Here is a 26,271-nt window from a genome sequence, read left to right as displayed (position 1 = left end):
ATGTTTCTCTCTCACATTGATGCTTCTCTCTGTCTCTCTCTCTGTCTCTCTCTCTGTCTCTCTCTTAATGTCTCTCTCCCTCTCCCTCTTCCTTCCTCTCTCAATAAAAAAACATATCCTTGGGTAAGGATTTTAAAAAACGTTTTTAAAAAGAGCAAAGAGAATTCTGTTGCTATGTACTCAAGACTTCAGCCTTCATTTATGAAATAAACATTCCGCCCCCTCCCATTCTCCTACGGAGACTGGAGCAAGGCCAGGAGATTGCTCACAGACCCATGGTCGTCCTTGTATTTCCTTTGGTTACACCAATGGGATTGCTCCAACCTGAGAGCATCAACTAGAGAAAAGCAAGACCACAGGGTATGTACATACCTGGGCTTGACAGCTCTGGTTACTGATCTGAAAAGCAAACATGGCTGCGTGCTTAGAGTACAGCGACACCTCCTGCTTGCCCTCCAGGCCTCAGTGTTTTCTCCCTGGTCACAGCCCAGAGGGTCACAAGACTGGGGTCTGTAGTTCTGAGCCTAATGACCTGGAGAAAGTCCTTTAGTGAATCAGACCTCAGTTTGATGTGCAAAATGTGAGCCAATGTCCTTGTTCTGCCTATCCCTTTACACCCTTACACATTCTTCAGAACCCCAAAGACTTTGCTTATATGGGTTATGTCTATCTACATTTACCACATTAGAAATCGCAAGTGAGAAATTCCTAAAACACAATAGCGCACAGCACATGTTTCATCAGCCGTCACAGCCATGACATCATCACGCAACCTGCAGCCTCCGGGACACCGCACTGCACACTTGTAAGGAGTGAGAGCAAAGGAGCGCTATCTTGAAGACAGTTTTGAACCTATGGAACCCCTGAAAGGAATTCAGAGACCTGTAAGCAGTTCCTGGATCACACCTGGAGAACCATTACGCTACTGTCCCCATCATATCACTGGAATTGTGGGGCTTAAATAAAGGGGAAAGTTTGAGAATGCAGATATGTGGTTGGGAGCAAAGAACAGCAACAGCAACAAAAAATGATAGTTGAAGCCAAGAGCTAGGAAGATGGGGAAGAAGATGATAAAGAAAAGAACTTTGGGCCCTTCCGGCACAGCTCAGTGGTTGAGTGTCAACCTATAAACCAGGAGGTCACAGTTCAATTCCCAGTCAGGGCACATGCCTGGGTTGCAGGCTCAATCCCCAGTGTGGGGCTTGCAGGAGGCAGCCAATCAAAGATTCTCTCTCTTTGTTGCTGTTTCTCTCTCTCTCCCCCCTCCCTTCCTCTCTGAAATCAATAAAAATATATTTTTTTTAAAAAAAGAAAGAAAGAAAAGGACTTTGGGAAAGTTAACATTTAGGAAAGCAGGATTTAAAAAAGGACCAAGTGCAGTAAGTAATAGAGAAGAACGAAAAGGGCTGAGGAAGAGCTGGGGGTTGGTGCAGGCAGAGAGTGCGGGACAGGCGTGCCCTGCTGCGGAGGACTGGGGAGGGCGAGGCCGAGACAAGGCCGCTCCGCTGGACTGTCTTCTCACTGTTGCTGCTAATGTAATTGTAGTTTGGAGCTTTTAAGATTTTCCCTTTATCCTTGATAAGTAATGTGCTTCGGTTTTACTATAATGAATCCAGCTGGGAATTTATCTTTATGCTGCTTGGAGCTCCGACGATACCTGAAACCTCGCATGTCTGCCTTTAATTAAGGAAAACGCTAAGCAATTGTGGCATCTCTTTCATCCAGTGTTTTCTTGCTGGAATCTCCATTAGGCATAGCTTGAAGCCTCTGTACACTGGCAGGAAAGACTCAATCTGCAAGCCACCAGCTTGCAGCCTCTGGGTGAAGGAATGATGATGGAAGCCTGCTACACTATGGACTATTTCAATGGCTTCCAGAGAGAACCTTGTACACAGAATTCAATGTCCAGATAGAAAGGAAATGGGTTCACGTCCTGACCTTTCAAAAAATGCAGTGATGACAGTAAGATGGGAGATTGGAAGGGATAACGGATCAAAAAGGGGGTATTTATGATAAAGGCAAACAGAGGGGCGCCACTGACACCATAAGAAAGAGAATAGATGGGAGGGTAAGCCTTGGCAAGGACAGGGATGTTGCTTTTGAAACAAGGAGAGAAGTACAGTTGCGTGATAATCCAAATATTTCAAGCAACAAAGAGGAGGAAATAGGAGTGCTCCCACTGGGATGTCTTCAGATTTCCCTGTAAAACAGATGTACGGTGATGAGAGTGACAGGGGCAGGAGGCGGTTTGGGTGTGAGAAGTGGAGATGGTTTGGAACAGCCGCTGTGGATCCTGCGATACAACCAGCGGGGACAGGAATGCCGAGCCGCGGCAAAGGCTCGCTGAGACTCTGCGGCATAAACGGTCGTAAACCCCAGCCTTGCTTTGTGACTTTGGCCAACAATTCTTGGCAACTTTAGATATTGAATAACTGCCTGAGCACATGCTCTTCTTTGTGAAAAGGCTGCCAGAAGGAGCGACTCGGAGAGCATCCCCTTCTATGGAAGGATGAAACCAGATAAAGATATAGTTTAATATGTGTTTTGGTCACGAAATCCCATAAACAAAGAGGTTACTGCATTCTTTCCTTCAGAGAGCAGTACAGTCAACCCTGTTTCATTCCATCAAGAACTTGGCTGAGAAAGGAGATCAACCGAGCATGACACAACTGTCATCAGTGTTCTGAACAAACAGGACATCTCTAAGGCAAATATTTTCCTAATTTCTATAAGCCAAGGCACTAGCTCCCCACCTGTCTCCAGGAACACTTTCCTTCACATTATATATGCACTGTTCTCACCCCAGTTGGGACATGCTGGAGGGAAAAAGAGGGTGCTATTAATAATTACGTAGGCCAAAACCGGTTTGGCTCAGTGGATAGAGCGTCGGCCTGCGGACTGAAAGGTCCCAGGTTCGATTCCGGTCAAGGGCATGTACTTGGGTTGCGGGCACATCCCCAGTGGGAGATGTGCAGGAGGCAGCTGATCGATGTTTCTCTCTCATTGATGTTTCTAACTCTCTATCTCTCTCCCTTCCGCTCTGTAAAAAATCAATAAAATATATTTAAAAAATAATAATTACGTAGGAACAGTGAGCACACACTGGGACTGCTGGGGCAAAGTGGAACATATGGTCCACCCTTATCACATGTGACCCACACTGCATTGCTCATGGCAGCTCAGAAATGTGTGGAACACACAGTTCTGTGTGGTTGGTCATGAGGGGAATGAAAACTCCCAGAAAACTGTGAGCAACCAGGACAGAAAGCCATCAGAGATGCCCTAAGTCTCATAGTCAAATGATTATGGTTGGCTAAACTGTAACAACACAAAGCCAGCCTAAAATACAGGAGGAGGAAGGGAATGGTTCTTCTAAAGGAAAAATGTGGAGCCACCATGACTCTAGAGCCCCCCAAGAGCCCCCACTGGTCACAGCTGACTTTGACCTAGCAAGCTGCTTAGCCTTGAACATGCTAGAAGGTGTGGCCAAGTGCATACCTCTCTGAACTGCCTGTGGTTTTCAATGCCAGCTAATGATGAAAACATAGACCAACGAGTAATCCACTTAATCCCATAGGAAATATAGTAGAAATGTACAGATTTTCTTTTTGGTCCTCATTAAATCACTTCTCTCCTATCTTTCAAATAGCAGATGAGATACTTGCCAAATTTGAAAGCTATTGAGTTGTGAGAGAAAGAGAAAGTTAACATGGTCTGCTTCAAAGAAAACCCACCAGTGTTTTATTTTATCTTCATCACCAGTACAAAATATCTTTATTTTTTCCAACCAACCTGGTAACATGGATCCCTCATGAGTAGTCTCAGACAGATTAACACTCTCAGAAAGTGAATAGACGGGGCTCGATTAACCCACTCTCTGAAAGAAGAAAAGAAGAGAGAACATGTTTGTTCATGTCTAAAAGACGAACATGCCAGTTCATGAACAACACACGACTATGAAGGACAATGAGGAACATACAAAGGAATAGCATTAGTTTATTTCAAAGTAATCTGCAATGGGAATGGTTATTTTGAACTTACACATCTGTCCCATGTTAATGCAAAACACATAAAAGCCATCATTATCACTCTGACGTCACTGACTCCGGGCAGCCCCCAACCAGAACAAATAGCTAGAAGGTCCAATAATTAGATTTACCTTAATACAAATGTATGCCCTAATGACTAAAAAATAATACACATACATTAAAAGGAAGATATTTGTATCTTATTCTTTTTTAAAATATGTTTTTATTGATTTCAGAGAGAGAGGATGGGAGAGAGACAGACAGACAGACAGAAACATCAGTTATGAGAGAGAATCATTAATCAGCTGCCTCCTGCATGCCCTCTACTGGGGATTGAGCCCGCAACCGGGGCATGTGCTGTGACCAGGAATTGAACTGTGACCTCCTGGTTCATGCATTGATGCTCAACCACTGAGCCACATTGGCTGGACTGTATTTTATGCTTAAATAACCACATTTACTTATCAATGGGATGAGTACCCCGTCGGGCACCAAGCAGCTTCTGGAGCCTTGGAATCAGACTGGACAGCACCCCACTGTGTCCTCTTCCACCTGCTATTGATCACAGCGACCACGGAAAACCCAGCTTCGGTAGGCAATGCCATCACCTCTAGGAAGCAGCATGAGCTTAATGTGGAAATCGTCAGCTACCCTAAGGAGCTTGCTCTGTGTCTGAAGGGTGTCGAGCATCGCTTTTTTCCTTGAAAATGTAAAAATACCCATGACACCCCTGGGAGTTCTCAGCAAGCAGTTTGAGGCCCTGAGCCTCCGCTATTTCCTATGCCAGCCTTCTGCGACTTTCTCACACTGGACCCTCCCAGGGAATTAGAAGGATGTTCTCTAAGGTGACATGAGGGCGGAACATGCAGATACCACCAACACAGCACAGGGGGGACCCCTGACCGAGGAGGAAGGAGGCTGGGCACTGGCGGCGCCGGGAACTTGCCGCGTGCACTGCCTGAGTCACCCGTGCACGGAGGGCCCTGCCAGGTGACACCTGTCTCACACTGCCCTCCAAGCTGGTCCCACATGGCACGTGGTGCAAAAATGGTCAGAAACCTAAAATAAAAATGTCTGCTACCCATGCTTAGCAGAGAAAAACTAAGAAAGATATAGGAAGAGATTCCAGATGACACTCCACAGAATTTCTCCCTTCTCCTCCCACCTCCCCAGCTGGGCTGGCTGTGCAAGAGGCAAGGTTACCTTATTAAAGATCTGTCAAGTGAAGCATTGATTGTGCCGTGACCCCAAGCCAACTCTCGCCTGGCTTGTCCCATATTTATTACTTCTTAGTGTAGAACTCAGCGTCGTCTTCTCTAAGATCCTAAAATTCAACTCTGCCCCCAAACCTGCACATCCCAACCTGAGTGCAGAAACCCCACCCTCCTCAAAGGCAGGACGGACATCTGTGGTCACTGCCCCTGGAGGCATCGTCCTCCACCCTATGCCACCCACACTCCACTCCAAGCCACTCACCAGTCCTTCCATCTACCCAGACTTGGCTCCTGGGAAGGAGGCTGGGAAGCCTGCTTTCCCATGGCTTTATATTCCCAGGGGTGATTGACGGCTCTTTATAGACCTAGGCCCCCAGCAGAGCCCTGGCCCGGTGGGGAGAAGTTGGGCAAGGAGTCCCGAGAGCATTGTTGGCCGAGAACTATTCCTCCTGCCGTCACAGAGGCTTCTGGCTGGAGCTGCCCACCACAGCGGCAGTCGACCCTACGACCCTTCTCCAGCCCAGGTACATGACAGCGACACCTTGCCTACGGAGGCAACCCATCCCAGGCAGGGCGACCAGCCAGGCAGAACTACCCCAGGCCACACTGGGAAACTACGACAGTTCATCTGACCTCCCCACAGCGGGAAAAATAATGCCAATTTGAAATACACTTTGAATCTAACACACAATCACCTATGGCAGTGGTCGACAAACTTATTAGTCAACAGAGCCAAATATCAACAATACAATGATTGAAATTTCTTTTGAGAGCCAAATTTTTTAAACTTAAACTACATAGGTAGGTACATTGTTATTAACTTAATTAGGGTACTCCTCAGGCTTAGGAAGAGCCACACTCGAGGGGCCAAAGAGCCGCATGTGGCTCGCGAGCCGCAGTTTGCCGACCACGGACTATGGGGACACTTGTCAGGATGTGGTTATTCGGAGGCTCCTGTCACAGAGAGCACCTTTGATCTTATCAATAGGGAGGTGGCACACGACGTGGCACACGACTACTCTCCCTTCGGTGCTGGAAGGCTGACTTGTGGCACAAACGCTCCGTCCCCCAGAAGGAACCATCAAGTGCAACCGCTGCCGGCAACCCGAGGAGGGTTAACGCTGACTGCTTTCATTACTTAAAGGAAAAGCCAGGGGCCTGTGAAGAGGTGATTCATGGAACAAATATGTGTACGCTCGGTGTTTTTCCTAACTATACGCAATCTTCCTGAGCAAAGTTCATGGCCTTTCCAGGGTTTTTTCATATCAAAATAAGTAGGGAAAGTTTTTTGCTTCCTCCCCTACTTAAAAAAAAAAGGAAAAGAAAAAAAAATTCCACCATAGGTTTTATTTTTTTTAACTGTTAAGAGAATGTAAGTAAATGAAGAGTTCCAGAAAAGTCTTGAAAGTCCAGAAAAGAACTTTCAACTCTCCAGAACACAGTTGAAAGTCCTATTCCAAACCAATTGCCATTTTTTATGTGTGTTTTTTGTGTGTTTTTTTGTGGGGTTTTTTTTGCTTTTTTGGGACAGAAGCCCGAAGCTATTAATATTTCTGCATGGTCCTGGCCTCCGCTGCGGTGAATGTAAATAGAATTCCTGGTGTCTGAGTCCTCTGGCTCTTCCTCTCTGAGCACTGACCTCTAAAGGAGCAGTTGTTCCTGCCTTGGCTCCCCGCCCTTGACCCCCCACGAGAGCATGGCACGTCGCATGGAGCTCTGGTGTCCAAGGGGAGTGACATGCTCTGTAAGACGATCTCTCTCTCTCTTTCAAAGGGTTGGGGGACTAGGAAACACACGCTCAGGGCCAGCAGAGAGGGGCAGAGCATGATGGTGGCCGGCCAGAGAGCCACTGCGGCCTGGAGCAGCGGGGCCCGGCTCCCAGGCCAGGGTCCTCCACCAGGGGATGGCCAGGGAGAAAGGGACTCTTACTATGGGAGCAGGAATGCTCGGCACAGGCCAGGGGATCCTCTGAGGCAACTCTGGAAAACCTGTCTGTCTGCAAAGATAGTGTTTCCCTGGAGGATTAGGTCCCGATATAGCAGCCACACGGCCGCGGATTCCAAGCAGGCAAATATGTATCCCCGCTGTGACTGAACCTCTGCCACGGCTTTCACAGGACTATTAATACATGGCAGCGTGATCGGCGCCCGCGGCCTTGGCCTGGGACCCGCTGCCACGGCGCTTGCAGCCTCGGAGGCCACTTTCTGCCATCACCAGAGGCCCAGCCTGTGAACAGAGAAAGGGTAGCTGGGGTTTCACCTTCTTGCACAGTGGGGGAAACCAGTATGCCATGTGAGCGCTCCGTGGGACTACCAGCCATGGAGCTGTGGTATTGATTATTGAATAATAATAAAGCTGTAAGCACCAAGATAAATGAGAGCATCGGATGGTCTGGGGCTAACTGACCAGGGGCTGTGCAAATGCCAGAGGTTCCAACCTAGACCCCCCTTGGCAATGCTTCCCTCTGACTCTCACTCAGAATAAGCAGCAACTTCGTGGGGAGAGTGTTATGTAGATTTCCCTTTTCATGTTGTCATACCGTTTGCGTTAACACCAAGCACAGCAACAAAACTGCCACTTTTGACTCAAGATTTTAAAGTGGAGGAATTCAAGCCTGTTTCAAAATAAATGTTATGTCAAATTCATAAGACAGAGCCCTATTTTTTTTTGATAGTTCAAAAAGTAAAAGTAACATCAAAATAGAAACTGATTATAAACAAATATTCAAGGACTCTTTACTAACTTGTTCCACTCTTCGTAATGGGCCCGTGTTCTTTATCTCTGTCTACCCGAAACCTAGGCCAGCACAGGCACCCAATCAGAAGTCCATCCAGTGAATTACACTGGCCCCGAAACTCAGAGAGATAGTGAGCAGAAAGGACCGTCTTCTAGGTGTTTCTTCCAGTTAGTTGACAAAAGTTTCAGAGGTAGAATGCTTTCAAATATTTACTCATCACCTAGTAGGAGTTGGCACTGTTGCCCCCTCAGGGATACAGCTCTGGACAAAGCAAGCACTGGTGTTCATCACGACCCTTTCACAGGGGTCGCCTAAGACCATCGGAAAACACATATGTAATTACATATTGTTTTTGTGATTAATCACTATGCTTTAATTATGTTCAATTTGTAACAATGAAAATACATCCTGCATATCAGATATTTACATTATGATTCATAACAGTAGCAAAATTAGTTATGAAGTAGCAATGAAAATAATTTTATGGTTGGGGGTCACCACAACATGAGGAACTGTATTAAAGGGTCGCGGCATTAGGAAGGTTGAGAACCACTGTTCTAAAGGGAGAAGACCAATTATACACACAGAGAGATAAAAATGTACATCAGGCGCTAACCAGTGAAGAACAACCAAGGTCAAGGCTATAAGGGTTCTGGGGATGCTATTTTAGGACAGTCAGACGGAGAAGGGTTCTTGAATAAGATTAGCATCTGAGTGAACTGAGGAGAGAGTCTGGGTGGGAAGAGCAGAAGAGTTAAGCAGATAGTCCATGAGCAGGAGTGTGGTGGTTTGTGCCAAGAAGGGCAAGGAAGCCCTCGGGGCTGGAACAGAAGGAGCCAAGACTGAGTTACAGAAGGGAAGTCAGAGAGAGCACGAGCCACATCTGCAGGGCTTTGAAGAATATGAATAGGGACTTTGGACGTTTTATTCTGGAAGGTCACTGAAGGCTTTCAACGGAGGACTGCCATGATGTGACAGAGTGTGTGAATGGATCCTTCTGGGGGACCTTAATGAACCTTTATCTTTATCCAACTTATGGGGCTGATTTAAAGACCTCTCTAGGGAGGTTAGAACGATCTGGCAGACTTGACCAAGGTGACCAGGCTTCTCTTTTCCTAGGCTAGGAGGAAGCCTTCCAAGGCCCCTAGTGGCCTCTCTACTCCCTGATGAGATAGAATCCCAGAAAAAGCATCTCTCCCATCAACTTCGTATATTTTAAGACCCCAATCAAGACACTGAAGAGATTGCTGCTGCATCCTAACTTCTAGTCCTCTCCTCTGACCTCCTGTGACAGGGTCTGGATAGCTAATGCTGAGGATCAGGAAAAGTTCAAAGGAAGAGTCACCTGCATCAGACATATGCCCAGGAGTGGACCTGGGCACAAAGGTCTGATGAGTAAACATAACTACATAGGTCCTTTCGGTGAGGGTGTCTGTGAAGTTCCCAGAACACTTCTAATAGCGTTTCTAACAAGATTGTGATGTTTGGGCCAGATGTGTTCCCCTAGTTCAAGAAGTTCTTGAGCTCTTGTATAGAATGTAAACATAATCTTCCCAAGCTAGACTCCCTTCAAACTCATTTCCAAAATATTTCAAATTTGTAGAAAGTATTTCAGGAAATATGATGTAAAATAATGATACCAACTTGTTCTTATCAGAAAAGTGACTGCATTTTTGGACAGAAAAGATCATGCTAAATGAATCAGTTGGGTCTCTTTTAACTGGAATTAGAGAACCTGGGGTATACTCACCTCTATAAAAGTTACAGCATAAAGAGGTTCATGTCTGCAAATATGTTAGAAAGCGGGGCTATCCTGGCAATTCTAGAATAATTGTATCAGAAAGAGGCCAGTTAAATGAACCCACCTTACAATAGCACCAAATTTCACAATAAATAGCAGAGGCAATATTCCATTTAAATATAACTGTAACCATAACAAGTAGAAAAAAAAGCAAGAATAGATTCTGCTGACCTCTTTTGGCACGCTCTTTCTAGCAAAATTGTATAAGGTGATCCAATATCCTTGACTTCACTTTTGACTTTTGCAGCATTAAGAGGTTCACTTTTGCAAATATGTTAGATTCATCAATTTTTCCTAATGGCATCTCCTACTCTTTGCTATTTAAAATCTTGTCATCTTCCTTGTTAACACTCTCTTTTTCATTAACACTCTCTTCTTCAATTCAAAGTTACTTTCAGTAACTTCGTAACATTCTACATCTTTAGCCAGATTCACAAGCTCATTTCACAAGTAGGTTATGGTACATTTGCTTTGTCTGGCAATCAGCAAGGAATGAACCAACAGAGAGGAGGCTCAGAGGGGCAGATACACAGAAGAGATAGTTGAGTCGAGGCCAATTTTATAAGTGGTCAGTTAACGGGGAAATATGTCAATTTTGTGACAACTTGTACTTCTCTACAGAACCTCAGAACCTTATTTTGAATACCAAGCACCCTTTGTGCTTTCTTTGCAATTTTCTCCAGATAAGATGAGGTAGGTTTGTTTAACAACAGCAGAGTCTACTATATAGACAAATGATGTTATGGCAGAAATAAAAGTCGGGAGATCAAAATTTGCTCCCATACTCGGCCCACATAGGGATCATTACCATGTGTAACCAGCAGTAACCTGAGATTCAGAGGCCACACTTTCACTTACCCTTTGAGATCTACCATGAGGTGTTTACAGTGTTACCTTATCTGACTCTGGATTAACAAGTCCTGTTTCATTTCAGAGGCTGCCTGACAATGTCATTTCTGAGAACAAGGGAGTATCACAGGTCAATCTTAGGAAAATAATCCAGAAGTGAGGTATCCAGAAGTGGGGGACAGGGGTTGACTGAAGTTGGGGAGTGGAATGGAAGAGGAACAACATCAATTGGACATAAATAGGGAGAGGAATTGGGAGAGCTCACACTCCACAGATGAGATTAAATTCCCAATCAGACATATTCTCAGGATAAAAGTGAGTGGCATAACATCCTGAATATGCCAATCATGTCTACAACCAGAACCTCCAGCCTTTGGTGGTCTTCATATACACAGTTTATATTTACCATATGTTCCCTTATAGATGGTAGAAAATAACTGTTTTGCTGACCAAAGTAGACTCCGAGTCCCTAGAAAAAAGGGACCACACATCTTATTCATCTTTGTATTTTTACCTACTCTTCCTTCTCTACCATTTGCTCTATCTCTCTTCCTTGCACATAGTAGATGCTCAACAATTTGTTTATTGAATTGAAGCCAAGCCTTCCAGTCAACATTAAGTCTGATGGTCACAAAGAAAGCCATACCAGAAAAGAATTACAGCCCTGCGATTTAATTCTTCTGTAAGTCTAAAGTTAGACAGAAAAGGACAAAAGGGTAGTCTTCCCAACTTAGCAAGGTTACATGGTCTGAGAAACAATAGACCTTTAGACCTTTTACCCAACCCTGCTTTTAGAATAGAACTGAACATACCAATCTGTCAGCAGCCAAAGGATGATGTAAAAGGATGTTCTTGATGGTTAACATTCCCAAATTCCTTCTCATACTATGAAAGCAAAGAGATCTATAATCATCCTTTCCTGGTTTGAAGATTTCCAGGGACTGCTCATATTGCAAACCAGTAACACCATCCAATATAAGATGCCTCATTAATCACTAAGAAGTTGGAAAGGTCCTGACAAGAGATCTCTTGCCTTCAGAATTGTTAAGATCTTTTTCAACTGTTGGATGCCAACCCTTGCCCAATCATTTTCCACAACAATATCTGCATCTAGTGCCTTCAGTGTAGGGACACCGAGAGGTCTCTACAGCTTTAACACAGGAAATCTGCTCCCTTTTTCAAAGTACCAACCTGACAAATAGCCTCCTAAACATCCCTTGAAGAATCCGTGATAGTTGTCTTCAAAACAAATTAAAGAACTTCATTTTTCTAATACTATTCCAGGCATAATTATTCTGCTACTAATCATTATTCTACTCTGTTCAAGCTCAAGAAGAAATAACCCAGGACAACTTCAGGTCCTTTGCAATGTCCATTAATCTTTCAACGAACTTTGCATATATTGTCAAAAATTGAGCACTGACCTAATTACATGACCATCATCAAGATTCTAGGCTTCTGTGTCATCTGAGCCAGTCTAATCACCCTCTGCTTAAATCAAGTACAAAAGTATGACACGCTGTCCCAATTCTCGACATACTTAGCAGTCACTGCCCAGTATGTAAATATTCAATACTAAATTGACCCAACAGACCCAAGCATTAGGCCACCACTTAGGCATGCATTTAGTAGCTGATTCATCATGGAGGACCCATTAGGATGATGTTCTACTTAACATCAGCTATTACACTGGACCAAGTCAGAGTTGTCTTTCAATCAAGGCATTAAATTATTACTATCTCTCCTATTTTCCAGAATAAGAGCAGTGTGTTTTTTTTCTCATCTCACTGGGACAGAATTCAGATATCTCAATCAAGTCTCGAGTGGTGGGGAAGATGTAAAGTTTTCATAGACGTCTTTTCAGCCAATGCTGGGTCGGGGAGAGGGTCTGGGCCTCCTGCGCAGAGTAGAGGACCAAGTCCTACCACGACCAAGTGTTGGGAGCCTCCTTCCAGCAGCCCAGAACAGAAACTTGAGGGGAAAAACTCAATCCTGACTGCAATGCAGCAGCAGTGGCTCACCAAAACCCCCCGAGACTAAAGAGAGAACCTAGAGAACTGGCCAACTGTTCCTTCTCTACAGTCCCACACTGCACCTGTGTGAAGACCAAGGGGAGCAAAGGAAAGAGCATTTGAGTTGGTCCTGGGATGACAGGTCGTCATCGGGCTGCGAGTGGATGTCACATATTCACCCTTTCGTCAAGGTCCAGGCTGGGCAGCCCACGTGGTCAGTCTCTGTATAGACTACAGAAGTGCCCTGTGAGGATGTTGCCCTGCATTACCTGAAGTCTCCCTCAGAAGGACCCAGACCATAACCTCTGCCTGAGTAGCCAAACTCAAACTAAGGAAAACAGTGTCGCTTGCCTTTCTCATTTTACCATATTTATCATAAAATTCAGCAAACTTCGGTACCTAACCAGAGTAATCTCAATGAGACCATGTGCAAGGCCTGTTTATTCATCTCCTAAATGGCCTTTGCTCTGTTTTATCCTTTATGTGTGTTATATTCAGTCTTGTAAATGGCTTTAAACCATATGCAAGAGATATGTAAAATATGCCATTTTTGTAAAGGTCTATCTTTCCTGGGACAATCTTACCTGCATATGAGCCTATTTTTCACCAAGGCTGTAAAGATCTCCTGAAATAGTTGATGCTGGGGATGTTTGCTGAAATTCCTCTCATTCTTGTAGTTTATACTGAGATGAAACAAACAGAAAAGTATTTCATAACAAAAAATTATTTAGGATGCTGCAAAGTTACCAAAGAATGATCACCTGTATTCATGCAAATGTTCAGGGATTCTTGGATTTTAATCTATTGCCAAAGGCAAATATCAGTTATTAAAATAAGAAAAAGAAATGCAGTTATAAAGTTAACATTAAGATCACAAACATATATATATATATTTCATTTTACCACATTAACTAACTTACACCCTGCAAACACTTAACAGCTAAAATTGGTCAGAGGAAGGAGAGGAGTATGTGGAAAGAATGATTGGGGCGCATTATTTAGACAGCTGAGCAGTACTTAGAGAATTCCTCCTTTCACTTTTCTACCCACTGTAGAAAATGACTATAGAAAAGTGGGTAGAAAATTGATGGCTACTATAGCTATTAACCACATATTTCCTTGTAGATAGTGAGAGTTTTTGGTTGCTGATTGTGTGTGTGTGTGTGTGTGTGTGTGTGTGTGTGTGTGTTTAACCAAGTCCAGCTCCGGCTTCTTTTTTCTGGTATTACAGCCATCAGAGGTAAAAAATATCCCAGACATTATACTTTAGAACTGGGAGAGGATAAGCGATAAATGTACAAAAGGGTCACATTGCTACAGAAGATATAGAACATTTTTGTGTAATGTTAAAGTAGACCAGCTTTAAGATCTAGGCCTAATAAGCTGTGATCACATAAACATACCACCTCGAAAGCAATTTGTGGACCCTTACACGGCCATCTGTACTGTCTGCCTTCACAGATAACAGTGGACAGTGTGTCCCTACCCTCGGCAGGCAAGGGTTATAATGGTGTCTTAGTACATGGACACTGGTAAACTGAATATGTAACAATTTTTAAAGAATTTAGCATCCCTCACTAAAACTGTATTTTAGATATATGAACTTGTAACATCATGTGACTTTTTTTAACTACTTAATTCACTGTCATAAAATGACAAGGAAACAAAATCTAGGCCAAATAAATAAATGATCATTCTAGAATATTCATGTTGGCATTTCATGTCACTCACTATTTACGTGGCACTTAGTGCCAAATGACCTTCGTGCACCGTAAAACTGACAGAACCAGCTCCTGGGAGGGGAGTGGCCATGGGAACGTGCAGCTTCTAGAAGCTCTGCATGGCGACAGGAGAGACAAACAAGGGCTGACACTGTCCGTGTTAAAGGTGAGGTGCAAGCCCTTCCTCTGAAAAGCTCAGTTGTTTTGACAACCACCGTCTTTAGCCACCACATCGTTCACGGCCATGGGTTATTTAATTTCTCCTCATGGCTGGCGAGGTATGCACACACCACGCTGAAGACGAAGCTTGGAATCGGCCTCAGAGAGTCAATACCGTGGAGCCACTTCCTCACGGAGCAAATGCCAATTGCATGTCACCAAAGTGTCCCCAAGCTCCCAGTCAGTTTCACCGGCAGCCAGTTAGCCTGTAATGTACACACTATTTCTTGGAATTGTTTAGGCACTGACGAAAATTATTAAGAATCCTCGTGGTAAATTTTGAAATGAGTTAAATTTCAGCTCCCTTGATAAACTTAGAGAAAGCTTTGGGCTAATTAGAATAGGATGCTAAAGGCAAGGGAGATCCTGGATTTCTTACCTAAAATTTTCAAGTTCAACAGCTTCGGTGGACTCGTGCCACTGACCTCGAGCTCTGTGTCCACCCGCCCTGGTGGCGGGCTCAGACTTCGTCATGCTATTTTGGGCACTATCGAAGGTAATGGCTGGAAGCTACAGAAATAGAAGCACAGAGTACGTGAGGATAACAATTCAGCCCAGGATAAAGAAAGTAACAAAAAGGGGGAGGGGCGGAAGCGGGGGATGGAGAACGAGTCTTTCTTCAAACCAATAGTTAACATGATAGCCATGCCCAATGGAGGGGTTTTCCAAGATTGAACACCACTGACTTAAACACCACTTACTCTTTCTATCTCAGACTGCTTCGTTTTCCTTCATAGCTCATCACACCTCCTGTCATATCTTACAGTTATTTATGCATTTTCAGTCTGGAAGTGAACAGGAACTGGCTGTTTGGTCCAATGCCGGATCCCCCCACCTCAAACAGTGCTGGGACACAGGTCCGCACAAGGCCTGGGCATTAGGATATTTTGAAGTTTCTCAGGTGATTCAAATGTGCAACCAGGATGGGGAGTTTCAGGGTCTAGCCAGAACACGCTTGTATGGAGTGGAGCCCCAAACTGAAAGTCATCATTTGTTCATTCTATCCATCCATCCATCCATCCATCCATCCATCCATCCATTCTTCAACATTTACCAATCACACAACACTACTTGCCAGGTGCAATGGATATAAAGGTAAAGAAGATTCTATCACTTTTAATTAGTCTTAACCTCATGAAATTATCTATAATAAAAAAGGGTAATATGCTAATTAGACCAGACATCTTCCAGATGTCATTCCGTAACGTCCTTCCTGACAAAGCCAGGGCCAGAGGGAACCAGCCCGGGTCCTGGGTGCCTGCTGGTGGCTGGAGGAGGGAAGCCCATTCCCGGGTGCCGGAGGGAAGCCTGTGCTGGCAGCCGGGGGGAAGGAAGGCCTACTCTTGCATGAATTTTTGTGCATCGGGCCTCTAGTATTATGTAATTCACCATATGAAAAGTAAAATGTGCTTAAATCAACCACAACAACTTGAGCATGCTCCATTTACAACAGGAACTGGTAATTACTTACATAATAAATTCTCAAGTTATCAGCATTCAAATCGTTTCATTTACTAATATGTACTTACAAGTGGGATAACCTTGAGAATTGCTTTTGTACCACAGTGAAGTTGAGCATAGTGCAAACAAATAGCCTATTCTTCCCAAAGTACAAACAAGGGATGTTCTATAATTAGCTAAATTACTATGTATTAGGTAAGTAGAGCATAATATAACAGGATAATGCATCCAATTTTCAGTAAGTTGTTTCATTCTACATACCATATTTATCAAATAAAGCTATAATATGTTGTGCTTATCTTATTCCATCAAAATATTTGATAGAAATCTGCATAAAGACATCATTTCCTTATCCAAACAGAATGTCTGACTTCCTATAAGGCAGTCAGCTTATAAAACAATGCATTATAATGAGAATATTGTTAAATAGCTAGCAAAAATAAAAAAATAAAAAAACTCAGAATCCTTCTTTGTCATATGCAAGCCACAGTTGAATTCTCTCAAAATAGTAATATAAATCTTTCATCCTGTAAAACAGGATGTTGTGTCTTGTGGTGGCTGTGGATTGGCCCCACTGAGGTAAATACCATTTCACAGATGAGAAAACTGAGGCACAGAGGGGCCAAGTGACTTGCCTAAGGGTCACACAGCTAGCAAAGGACAGAGCTGAGATTCAGATCTAAACAATCTCCCTCCCTCTCCACCGCGCTCAATCCTCCAACATCTATTTATCTCCAATGAGGAGAAACACACTCTTGAGTCAGTCCATGTGCTTTTCAGAGGTCTCCTTCATACTGTTCCATCCCTGTCTTCCAGTCCAGCATCATCACCTTTCACAGTATTTGAAAGGACACGATTGTGTGTGTTTTTTTTCGTTTTTTTTTAATTGTCTAAAGTTTTACATATGTCTCCTTTTTCCCCGATTGACTCCCCCAGCCATTCCCACCCCCAAGAGCAAGCCCCCATCCCCCCAGTGTCTGTGTCCATTGGTTCTGCTAATATGCATGCATACAAGTCCTTTGGTTGCTCTCTAACTGCCCCCCCCCACCTCTGCCCTTGCCATTTGTCTCTGGATCTATTTTTGTTCATCAAATTATGTTGATCATTATATCCCACATATGAGTGAGATCATGTGATATTTCTCTTTCTCTGACTGGCTTTTTTCGCTTAGCATAATGCTCTCCAGTTCCATCCATGCTGTTGCAAATGGTAAAAGTTCCTTCTTTTTTTAAAGCGGCATAGTAGTCCATTGTGTAGATGTGCCACAGTTTTTTAATCCACTCATCTGCTGATGGACACTTAGGCTGTTTCCAGATCTTAGCTATTGTAAATTGTGCTGCTATGAACATAGGGGTGCATATATCCTTTCTGATTGGTGTTTCTGGTTTCTTGGGATATAGTCCTAGAAGTGGGATTACTGAGTCAAATGGAAGTTCCATTTTTAACTTTTTGAGGAAACTCCATACTGTTCTCCACAGTGGCTGCACCAGTCTGCATTCCCACCAGCAGTGCACGAGGGTTCCTTTTTCTCCACATCCTCGCTAGCACTTGTCATTTGTTGATTTGTTGATAACCATTCTGACACGTGTGAGATGGTATATCATTGCTGTTTTGATTTACATCTCTCGGATGATTAGTGACTTTGAGCATGTTTTCATATGTCTCTCGGCCTTTCGAAAAGTGTCTTTAGGTCCTTTGCCCATTTTTTGATTGGATTGTTTATTTTCCTTTTGTTAAGTTGTATGAGTTCCCTGTAATTTTTGGAGATTAAACCCTTATCTGAAATAGCATTGGCAAATATGATTGTTTCTTTAAACATGTCAGGTGACTCGTTCTGGAGGGCCTCCCCACACTCCATGCTCTGAGGACGGACAGCCCTGTGGAGAGGCCTTCCACCAGCAAACAGCACTGCCTTGGCAGCCCGTGCAGTGAGTCACGTTGGCAGTGGGTCCTCCAGCCCCAGGGATGTTGACAGGACCACAGCCTCGCTGACACCTGACTGCAACCCCATCAGAAACCTGAGCCAGGACCAGCTGCTTTGAATTCATGACCCACAGATGGGTGAGGGACAATAAATGACCTTTTTGCTATAAACCACTAAGATTGGGAATGATTTGCTATGCAGTATTTGATGACAAATCCACCACAGAATGAAATAAGGACCCACAAGGCCATGCAATATAAATACATAAGTGAATAAACAAAAAGATAAAAAACCATGCCCCAAGTTCTGGCTCCATCAAACTAGTCACCCGTCCCGGAACCACCATTCCATGCCTGGGCGTGTGCTGCAGCTATAACTCCAGATCACTTTTCAGGGCTCAGCTCCAACAGCCTCCTTGTGCGCACCTGCCCAAGCCTTCCTGGTTGAGCTGTTCACTCCCTCCCTGGTGGCATTACTGTGCTGATCTCTCGTGGAGCACTTATTACAGTTTAGTGAGATGTCTAGTTGACACATCGGCCTTTCCTCCTCGAATTTGACCACCCTGAGGGCAGCACCTCTCACAGAGCCTGGCACATAGGTGTTCAAATGTGAAGCTGCTGAATGAATTCTCACTTTGTCCAGTGTCTTGCGAATCTGATTTATCTGGTATGTTACCTCCAGCCAAGTTCATCCATTCTCATGTTTGTTGCAGACACATTGTTTGCCAGATGATGTGTGAGACACTCGGAATAAGTAAGCAGGATGGCCATGGCCTCTGCCCTCAAGGAGTTTGCAGACCCATGAGGGTGGGGAAGTTTTAAACTAGCATAAGAACGTGCTGAAAAATTAGTTGTGGTGGAAAGTAAAGAGAATAGGGTGGGCCATGGACCAGGATGCCAGGAGTAATCCAGAGTGTTTTGGGCAGATTTTTACTCAGGCTGGAGGGCAGAGAAAAACTGTGGGTGCTTTAGAAACTGAAAGCTACCTGGGCAGCTTGAATAATATGAGTGGGAAGGAAAGATAATAAAGCAAAAGGCCTTCCTAAAATTTTGATCATGCAACTTCTACTTGGAAAGGTCAACATTCCCTGTCGCTTATGGATCCAGCACAGCATTTGTAGATGGGCCATCAGATACTGCACGACTTCTTCTAGCTTCATTTATCACTGCTTCCAGGAGAAACGTCCAGTCACCATTTGGCTTCTGCAATGCTTCTTTTCTCTCCTTCCGATATCTCATTACTTTATTCACTTCACCTCGAATGTCTTTCCCATCCATTCTGCTGAGGAAAAACCAGCCCATTTTCCAAGAACCATCCTCCTTAAAATCTGTACCCACGTCTGTACCATTCACCCAGGATTCTGGTCCTGCCTTGTCATGTACCAGAGCTGTCTTTCCTACACTTGGTCTGTAGACCACTAGAACTGTACCTTATACTTTTTCTTTCCACAGCATCTATCAAAACCTTTTATTTCAAAGGCATTTAATGGACCTGTCATTAATTAATTTCTTTATCCTATTTTTTATTGCAAACCAATTTCTCAGCTCCCTATGGCTTTAAATGTGTGTGTGTATGTGGTGGGGGTGGGATGGGGGGATGGCGGGGTGGAAAGAGGGCTGAAATTCCAGCTCTAGGCAGATTATTTCAAGATTTGTGAAAAATGGCCTGGCCTAAGTGGCTCAGTGGTTGAGTGTCGACTTATCAACCAGGAGGTCACGGTTCAATTCCCAGTCAGGGCACATGCCCAGGTTGCAGGCTTGATCCCTAGTGTGGGGCATGCAGAAGGCAGATGATCAATGATTTCCTCTTATCATTGATGTTTCTATCTCTCTCTCCTTCTCCTTTCCTCTCTGAAATCAATAGGAAATATTTTTTTAAAAAAAGATTTGTGAAAACCTCTGGTGAAATCTCCAACCAATTTTGTAATTTCCCTTTGTTGCAACAACCCTGGAGCAATTATTTTCTGGAATTATTTGGCATCACTGGGTGACGATTATTTTAACCCTGCTTATGATAAAGGCAGGCTACATCTGCCTTGGTGCCTGCCCCCACTTCTGTCGCACTGTGGGTCCGTCCCACGGAGCAGCAGACGCTAATGTGCTGAAGAGCAAACAGGACCAACAGCGAAGGCAGACACTGGAACACAGGAAGCAACGAGGGAAGTGGCGGGACTCATTAGATTCAGATGAAGGACACTCAGTTTTGCAATTCTCTGCCCAAACCCACAAAGTATATTTCCTCTTCAGCCGGTTGATTGGCCATCTTGGCCCATTTACAAATAACAGGCCAGGACTTGCTGGAACCTAAATTCAGGTGAGTGGGCCTTAATCCCAAGTTTCTGATTTCAAACTGACTGCTACTATAATCTTAGAACCAATGTGTGCCCCGCTTACACATTTTGATGGGCATTTCTGCCTATGACTCTACTTTGCTATAACCCTTGTTTTTCTTTCTTCTTGGCCCTGGTTTAATTAATAACCTGTCATACTTGATGTATCTTTATAAACCTCCTTACTCTCTTTCTGGAACAAGTAAGCTATAAATAAATTCTTGATTTATTCCCTCCAATTTCTTTCTTCTCCTATAAATGCCTCTACACTATTTTATGGAAAGGAGAATAGGGTGTTCAGAATAAGATTTATTATTTTAGAATTTAAAATGAATGAAAGTTTTATACACAGAATTAGGAATGAATTTCGTGAACCTCAGGAACTTCACATAGTTGAGCAGTTATTTTTCATAGAACCACCTGCTTTCTGAGTAATTAAAACATTACAAATACACATTTTTATACATGTGGAATATTTCACAGAAAGATAAGCCATATGAACTTGTCAAACAACAGATTGCAAATTCTAAAACTGGTTTTAAGGGCAGAGGGCAACTATTCAATTCACTTTCATTAACAGCCAGGTGTTGAAAGGGGACACAATAGATCTAGTGCAGCATTAGCTTCAAAGGTGGAAAACTACTGCCAAAACCACCACTGGTGATTCTTTTACCCTGGCTAGAGGGTTGTTATGCATACCCATGTGGTAACCCAATTCTTAAGACACAGTTCAATTTGGCAAAAACTGACCAAGAATTCACGGAATAGAGGATACAGTGAAGCAGAGGCTTAAGTCAAAGCTGTTGGCATTGGGAAATCTATCCTCTTGCCAGGAAATCAGACACGTAGGCAAGAGTTTCCAAAACAATGGAGAAAATAATGCTACGAGAGTGAAAGATGGTGCTTTGAGAAGAGAGAGGCTCACTTCTAGAATGGAAGGGAAAGGGAAAGCTTTTTGTGGAGGTGGCATCACTAGATTTGAGTCTTGGAAATAGGTAAGAAATTCGGGAGAAGGGAATAGAAAGAAAAGGCAGAAGTCTGACGATATGGTAACAACTTGCAGTGAGAGAGAATGGGAACTACAACCAAAACTGCATGCTGAGTCATCCTGCTCACCTTCCTAAGGGAGAATGGTCTGGATTTGGGGCAATGATTCATGAAGGTTGTGAGCAGTAAGCCAGAAGGAGACTAAGCAGTGTTAAGACAGACAAAGGGTAAGAGTGACTGCTGACATCAGCGGGTGAAAAGAAAGGAATTACTGCGAGGGGAGTGAGGGTGTGGCATTAGTAACAGAGAAGAAGGAAGTGACAGGAGAAAATATGTTTTAAGGCCACGTTTACTCCAAATCAGAGCTTACTAGACTACTTTTTTAACTGTACATGATTGAATTTCCCAAGTCATTTAAAAGGTATCTCAGTGGTTAGAGGCACACAGTGCAGAGATGGCGTGTTTGAGTTCAGATCTGTCTTCTACCATTAGCTGTCTGTGTGATCTTGGGAAAGTCATCTAACCTCTCTGTGCTTCTGGCTCCTTACCTGTAAACGGGGGAGCTTTGGTTGTTACGCAGGGTAAGGCAGGAAAAGCATCAGGCACATAGTAAGTGTTCCCTAAAATGAACTATCATTATTTGGCCTTTAGTTGCCATCAAATCATTAGAAAGTCACTCTCTGCTATAAATAAATAGATAGAAATGCTGCAGTTCTCTGCCAAGTTTGGTTGATATAGCAAAGACCATCGATGTTGAGTTACCACCACTCGAGCTCTTAAACAAGTGAAATGAGAGAATAGCATAGCAGGCTTTGGAGCCATGCCACCACGGTCAAGTCCCATCCCAGCCACTTACTAGTTAACAGTGCTACATAAGTGTCTTCTATTATTATTATTAGCATTGCTGGGTTGGTTCCCAAACCTCCAGGGATGGCCTTTAATCTCATGCCTCTCCAAAGTCTTACAGAAGCAAAACAGAAAAGACATGTGTCCAGATAAATTCCTTTTTCTGTCTAATAAAAATATAAAAATACTATTATAAAAATAGCCCGAACTCACTCCTTTCCCCTCTTTTCAGTAAGGGACAATTTGCAGCATCCTCAGGAGCGTTGCTGTAGCAGGTGGGCAGCGTGAGGGGGGTGAAGAGGAGAAGAAGGGAAATGTGGTGAAGAGTGTTTTGAAAAAATCACTTGCCCCAAAGCTCTGAAGACTTGAACATCGGGCATTCAATAGAAGACATGCTGTTTCCAGACCTGAGAGCTTTGGTAATGAGGACACATGGCAACAAGCATAGAATAGAGCGGGTCCAAGGCCTGAGAGGAGAAGAGTGAAAAAACTATGGATGCCCCAAGTCTTGGCAGGTATGAGAGGAACAACTGGGTGAAGAAAGACAAAATACGCAAAAGAAAAAAAGAGAAGTAGGCGTATCATTCATAAAGATGTTGAATGGATCCCTTTGGAAACACGTGATTCCCTTTTTATTGATGTCCACACCTTCTTTGAAAACCCTACCTGTTGTTTGCTTGATTGGACGTTCAAAAGGCACCGAAGTCTTTTAAGATCTGAATAGTCCCTAGGAGGAAGAATAACACAATGTCAGCCAGCAGAAGACTCCAGGTGAACTAGGCATGTCACCCACTGATGGCACTGCCACCTGGAGGCCTGCTTTTATGGACATACGCACACTAAACGCTTCTTTAGAACTTTGCAAATGGTCAAACATTACAGTAAATACCGCAACCCAGAGTAGCAGTGGTCAAGGGTCCACGCTATTTCTCAGAAACCTATTAAATCTGATTGCTGGCCACTGCCTGAGTTCATAATTAGCAAAGACTCAGTATGGGGTTACCTGGTGGTGGTGATTCCTTGCTGTTTTTTATCGGTTGATTTTTCTGTGGTCTTCACCTTCCTGTCTTGATCAGGCATTGTCAAACGTCAACGCCCCAGAATTAACATTGCATTCCTTTCAAAGTAAACCGGAGGGAAAAACTTTAGTTGGGTCGGATGCTCCAAAATATTCTCAGTTAATACAGCCAAAAAGTCATTTATAACATTTACTTAAATATGCAAAAAAATATGTCCATATGAATACCATTTCCTATTCTCATCCGAAGGCCTCTGGGTACATTTAGAGAATGGTTTATAGTACTCCAGAGCCCATATTTTCTAAGTCATCCTTGATTTCAAACATTCTGACCCACTGCTCCAAATAAGTATTGTTCTGCATGTCAGGAAAAGTGTCCTCATTTGGGGTTTCTAAAATATGTATATTTATATGCAAATACCTACATCCCCACTGATGCTATTATGCCTTCTTACTTGTCTTTCTTGACAAGTATCCTTGACCATAGCTGCTAGTTAGGGGTTCCTCCCTCATCACAGGTCATGTCCATAAGAGTCCCAGAGAAAGCCTCATCCACTTGCAAATAAGCATTACAGTGTCCAGAGCAACGCGCAACATGTCATTGGATTTCCAGAATTCCTAAGTGTTTGAATCCCCACATGGATCAATTCCAGTCATAAGCTCTTCTGTGACAGTTGGACAGGCCCTGAACTCACTCAACCATCTTGTTAAAAACAATTCAACAGACCCAAAATGGAGTCACTTATGCTAAGCCCCACATTACTGAACCAAGACTTAATTACAGTTTCAGCTCGCCCAGAAGTGGAAACTTAAACCAGCATTAGTTAGGTAATCTACCTGACAAACTCCTACCATCCCCTTTCGGTAAAGCAACCTTGCAGCAGCCGGCCTGCTTTCTGCCGAGTACAACTTCCTCATTCCTGGTCCGTTCTGCCTCTAAAAGTCTTTCTGTTTGTACAGCAACTCAAAGCTCCTTTCTATCTGCTAGATTGGATGCTGCTGCCCAATTTATAAACTGCTGAATAAAGCCAATAGTTTTAAAATTTACTCAGTTGAATTTTGTTCTTTTAACAAGTGGGAGAGTGCACCTCAAAATACAACCCAATAGGCATTTCAGTTTTCTGAATTGAGCTTTGTGGTCATTGTCAACTTTCCAAGATCAACTTTAGTACTATTTCCCACCCCCACTCAAAATATGAGTTCACAAAGGGGCAGAACAATTTATTTGTTTGCTTTTTTACCCTTAACAAACTTCTCTTTCAATTGTTTTAGTTTCCAGAATAGAAACAAAAAGGAAGTTGAAGATACCCAGACTTTCAACTCTATAGCAAATGCAAAATTAACTATACTATTAGGTTAATTTGACTGGATGCAAATGTTTCCACTGTGCCTCAGTGCCATAGCTTGACTTCACGGTGTGTTTTTCAGGCATGAAAAAGCATGTATTACTATCTTATAACTGCATGCCTCAATGTATTATGAAATCAATGGTCAGCATCCAAGTGCTTCAGAAGTATTTAGAGGCAAAAAGAATTGCCAATGGGTGTTCCACGGCAACAGAATCTAGTAAAATTTAATTTTTGTGAAATGTACAGACAGTTTAAGGAATTAAAAATTATTTTCCCCAATATAGTTGTCATATTTGTGACAAAGAGTTGAGCTGAAATTAACAGCTGGAGGCCAAGCCTCTCATCACAGATGCACACCAAGAAAAACACATCGCTGGTATTTAAGGATTGTGCCTAGGACATAACACTATGGACTCACCCATTTAACAAATATGTGTTTACTATGTCTAATCTCAGACAGAAAACTGTTAAAGGTAAAAGAGGCTATCACAATTTTGCGATTCTACCACAAGCAAAGAAAAACCCACTTGGGAAGTTTAAAATATGTTTTGTATGATATTCAGCTACAGATTTGAATTAGCATTGGCTTTACTCAGAAAGGAAAAAAGAAAGGAAGGCAGGGAGGAAGGAAAGAGGGAATGAAGGGAGAGTGGAAGGGAGGGAGAAAAGAAAAGAAGGGAAAGGAAAGAAAAGGAAAGGAAAGGAAAGGAAAGGAAAGGAAAGGAAAGGAAAGGAAAGGAAAGGAAAGGAAAGGAAAGGAGAGGAGAGAAAAGAAGGAAAGGCAAGAGGGAGGGGGGTGGAAGAGAGGAAGAATGTATGAGATGTAAATTATTCTTTAAGCCCGGCCGGTGTGGCTCAGTGGTTGAGTGTCGACCTATGAACCAGGAGGTCATGATTCGATTCCCAGTCAGGGCATATGCCGGGTTGCAGGCTTGATCCCCAGTGGGGGACATGCAGGAGGCAGCCGATCAGTGATTCTCTCTCATCACTGACGTTTCTCTCTCTCTCCCTTCCTCTCTGAAATCAATAAAAATATTTTTTAAATTATTCCTTAAAAGATCCAAGTGCTTTTTATAGACAGATATTAAAATACCCCCAGAAGTTCTAAAATAAATGGAAATCCAGTCAAGATAAATAAAATCTAATTTTACTTTTCCCTCAACGACAGAGGAAAATTCCACATAGACACACTGGCCCTTTGGCTTCCCATTCCTGCTCAGACCACAGCTGCAGACTGTCTTACAAGTAGGGAATGAAAGCTACAGAGATTAGCACATGAAAATGGGTGGAAAAGCTCGCAGGCTTCTTCTGCCAAGATCACATCCACGGCAGGCAAATCCTGCTAAACACCTACCTTACTCCCCTGCTTAATCTCCGTAATGTCATTGACCCGGTATGTGAACAGGAAATAATCAGCAAATCGTTTTATCAGTTTTAAGATTCGCATTTACTCTCTGAGCCAGAAGAGTGAAAATAAATAACTCCCTGGAAATGTCTCACTTAATTAAACAGTAAACAAATCCATCAGAATCAGTAGAAACAGACAATTGACTTTATGATAAAAAAACAACAACAAAATCCTTTCCACTTGATGGCTGTTAATATATAAACTGTTCCAAAAAATAATAACTTTGAGAATTTGGGAAAGCTTTAAAATATGTCCTCTAATGTTATTATTATTATTATTTTTAATGATGACACTATACCAGTGGTTATAATCTCAGAATAGGGCCGGGGACAAGGGGGCAGGCGTGGTGGCGGGGAGAGCAGTTGAGA

At 43.2% G+C, this 26,271-nt stretch overlaps 1 protein-coding gene across 1 annotated transcript in view; it reads right to left on the bottom strand.

The window, feature by feature from the left end:
- Positions 1-23,231, bottom strand: part of NEK10 (NIMA related kinase 10) — a 118,237-nt gene extending 95,006 nt beyond the window's left edge. Inside the window, 5 exon segments of the mRNA XM_023752910.1 lie at positions 3,793-3,877; positions 13,226-13,324; positions 14,961-15,091; positions 22,795-22,855; positions 23,132-23,231. Of these exon segments, the coding sequence (XP_023608678.1) occupies positions 3,793-3,877; positions 13,226-13,324; positions 14,961-15,091; positions 22,795-22,855; positions 23,132-23,208 (453 nt within the window). The 5' untranslated portion in view covers positions 23,209-23,231.
- Between the last annotated feature and the right edge of the window lie 3,040 nt (positions 23,232-26,271).

Source organism: Myotis lucifugus, unplaced genomic scaffold (assembly GCF_000147115.1).
Source record: "Myotis lucifugus unplaced genomic scaffold, Myoluc2.0 scaffold_39, whole genome shotgun sequence".
In the NCBI taxonomy this organism is placed as follows: domain Eukaryota; kingdom Metazoa; phylum Chordata; class Mammalia; order Chiroptera; family Vespertilionidae; genus Myotis; species Myotis lucifugus.
Note: the sequence above shows the minus strand (reverse complement) of the source record. Positions and strands in the feature narration are given on the sequence as shown.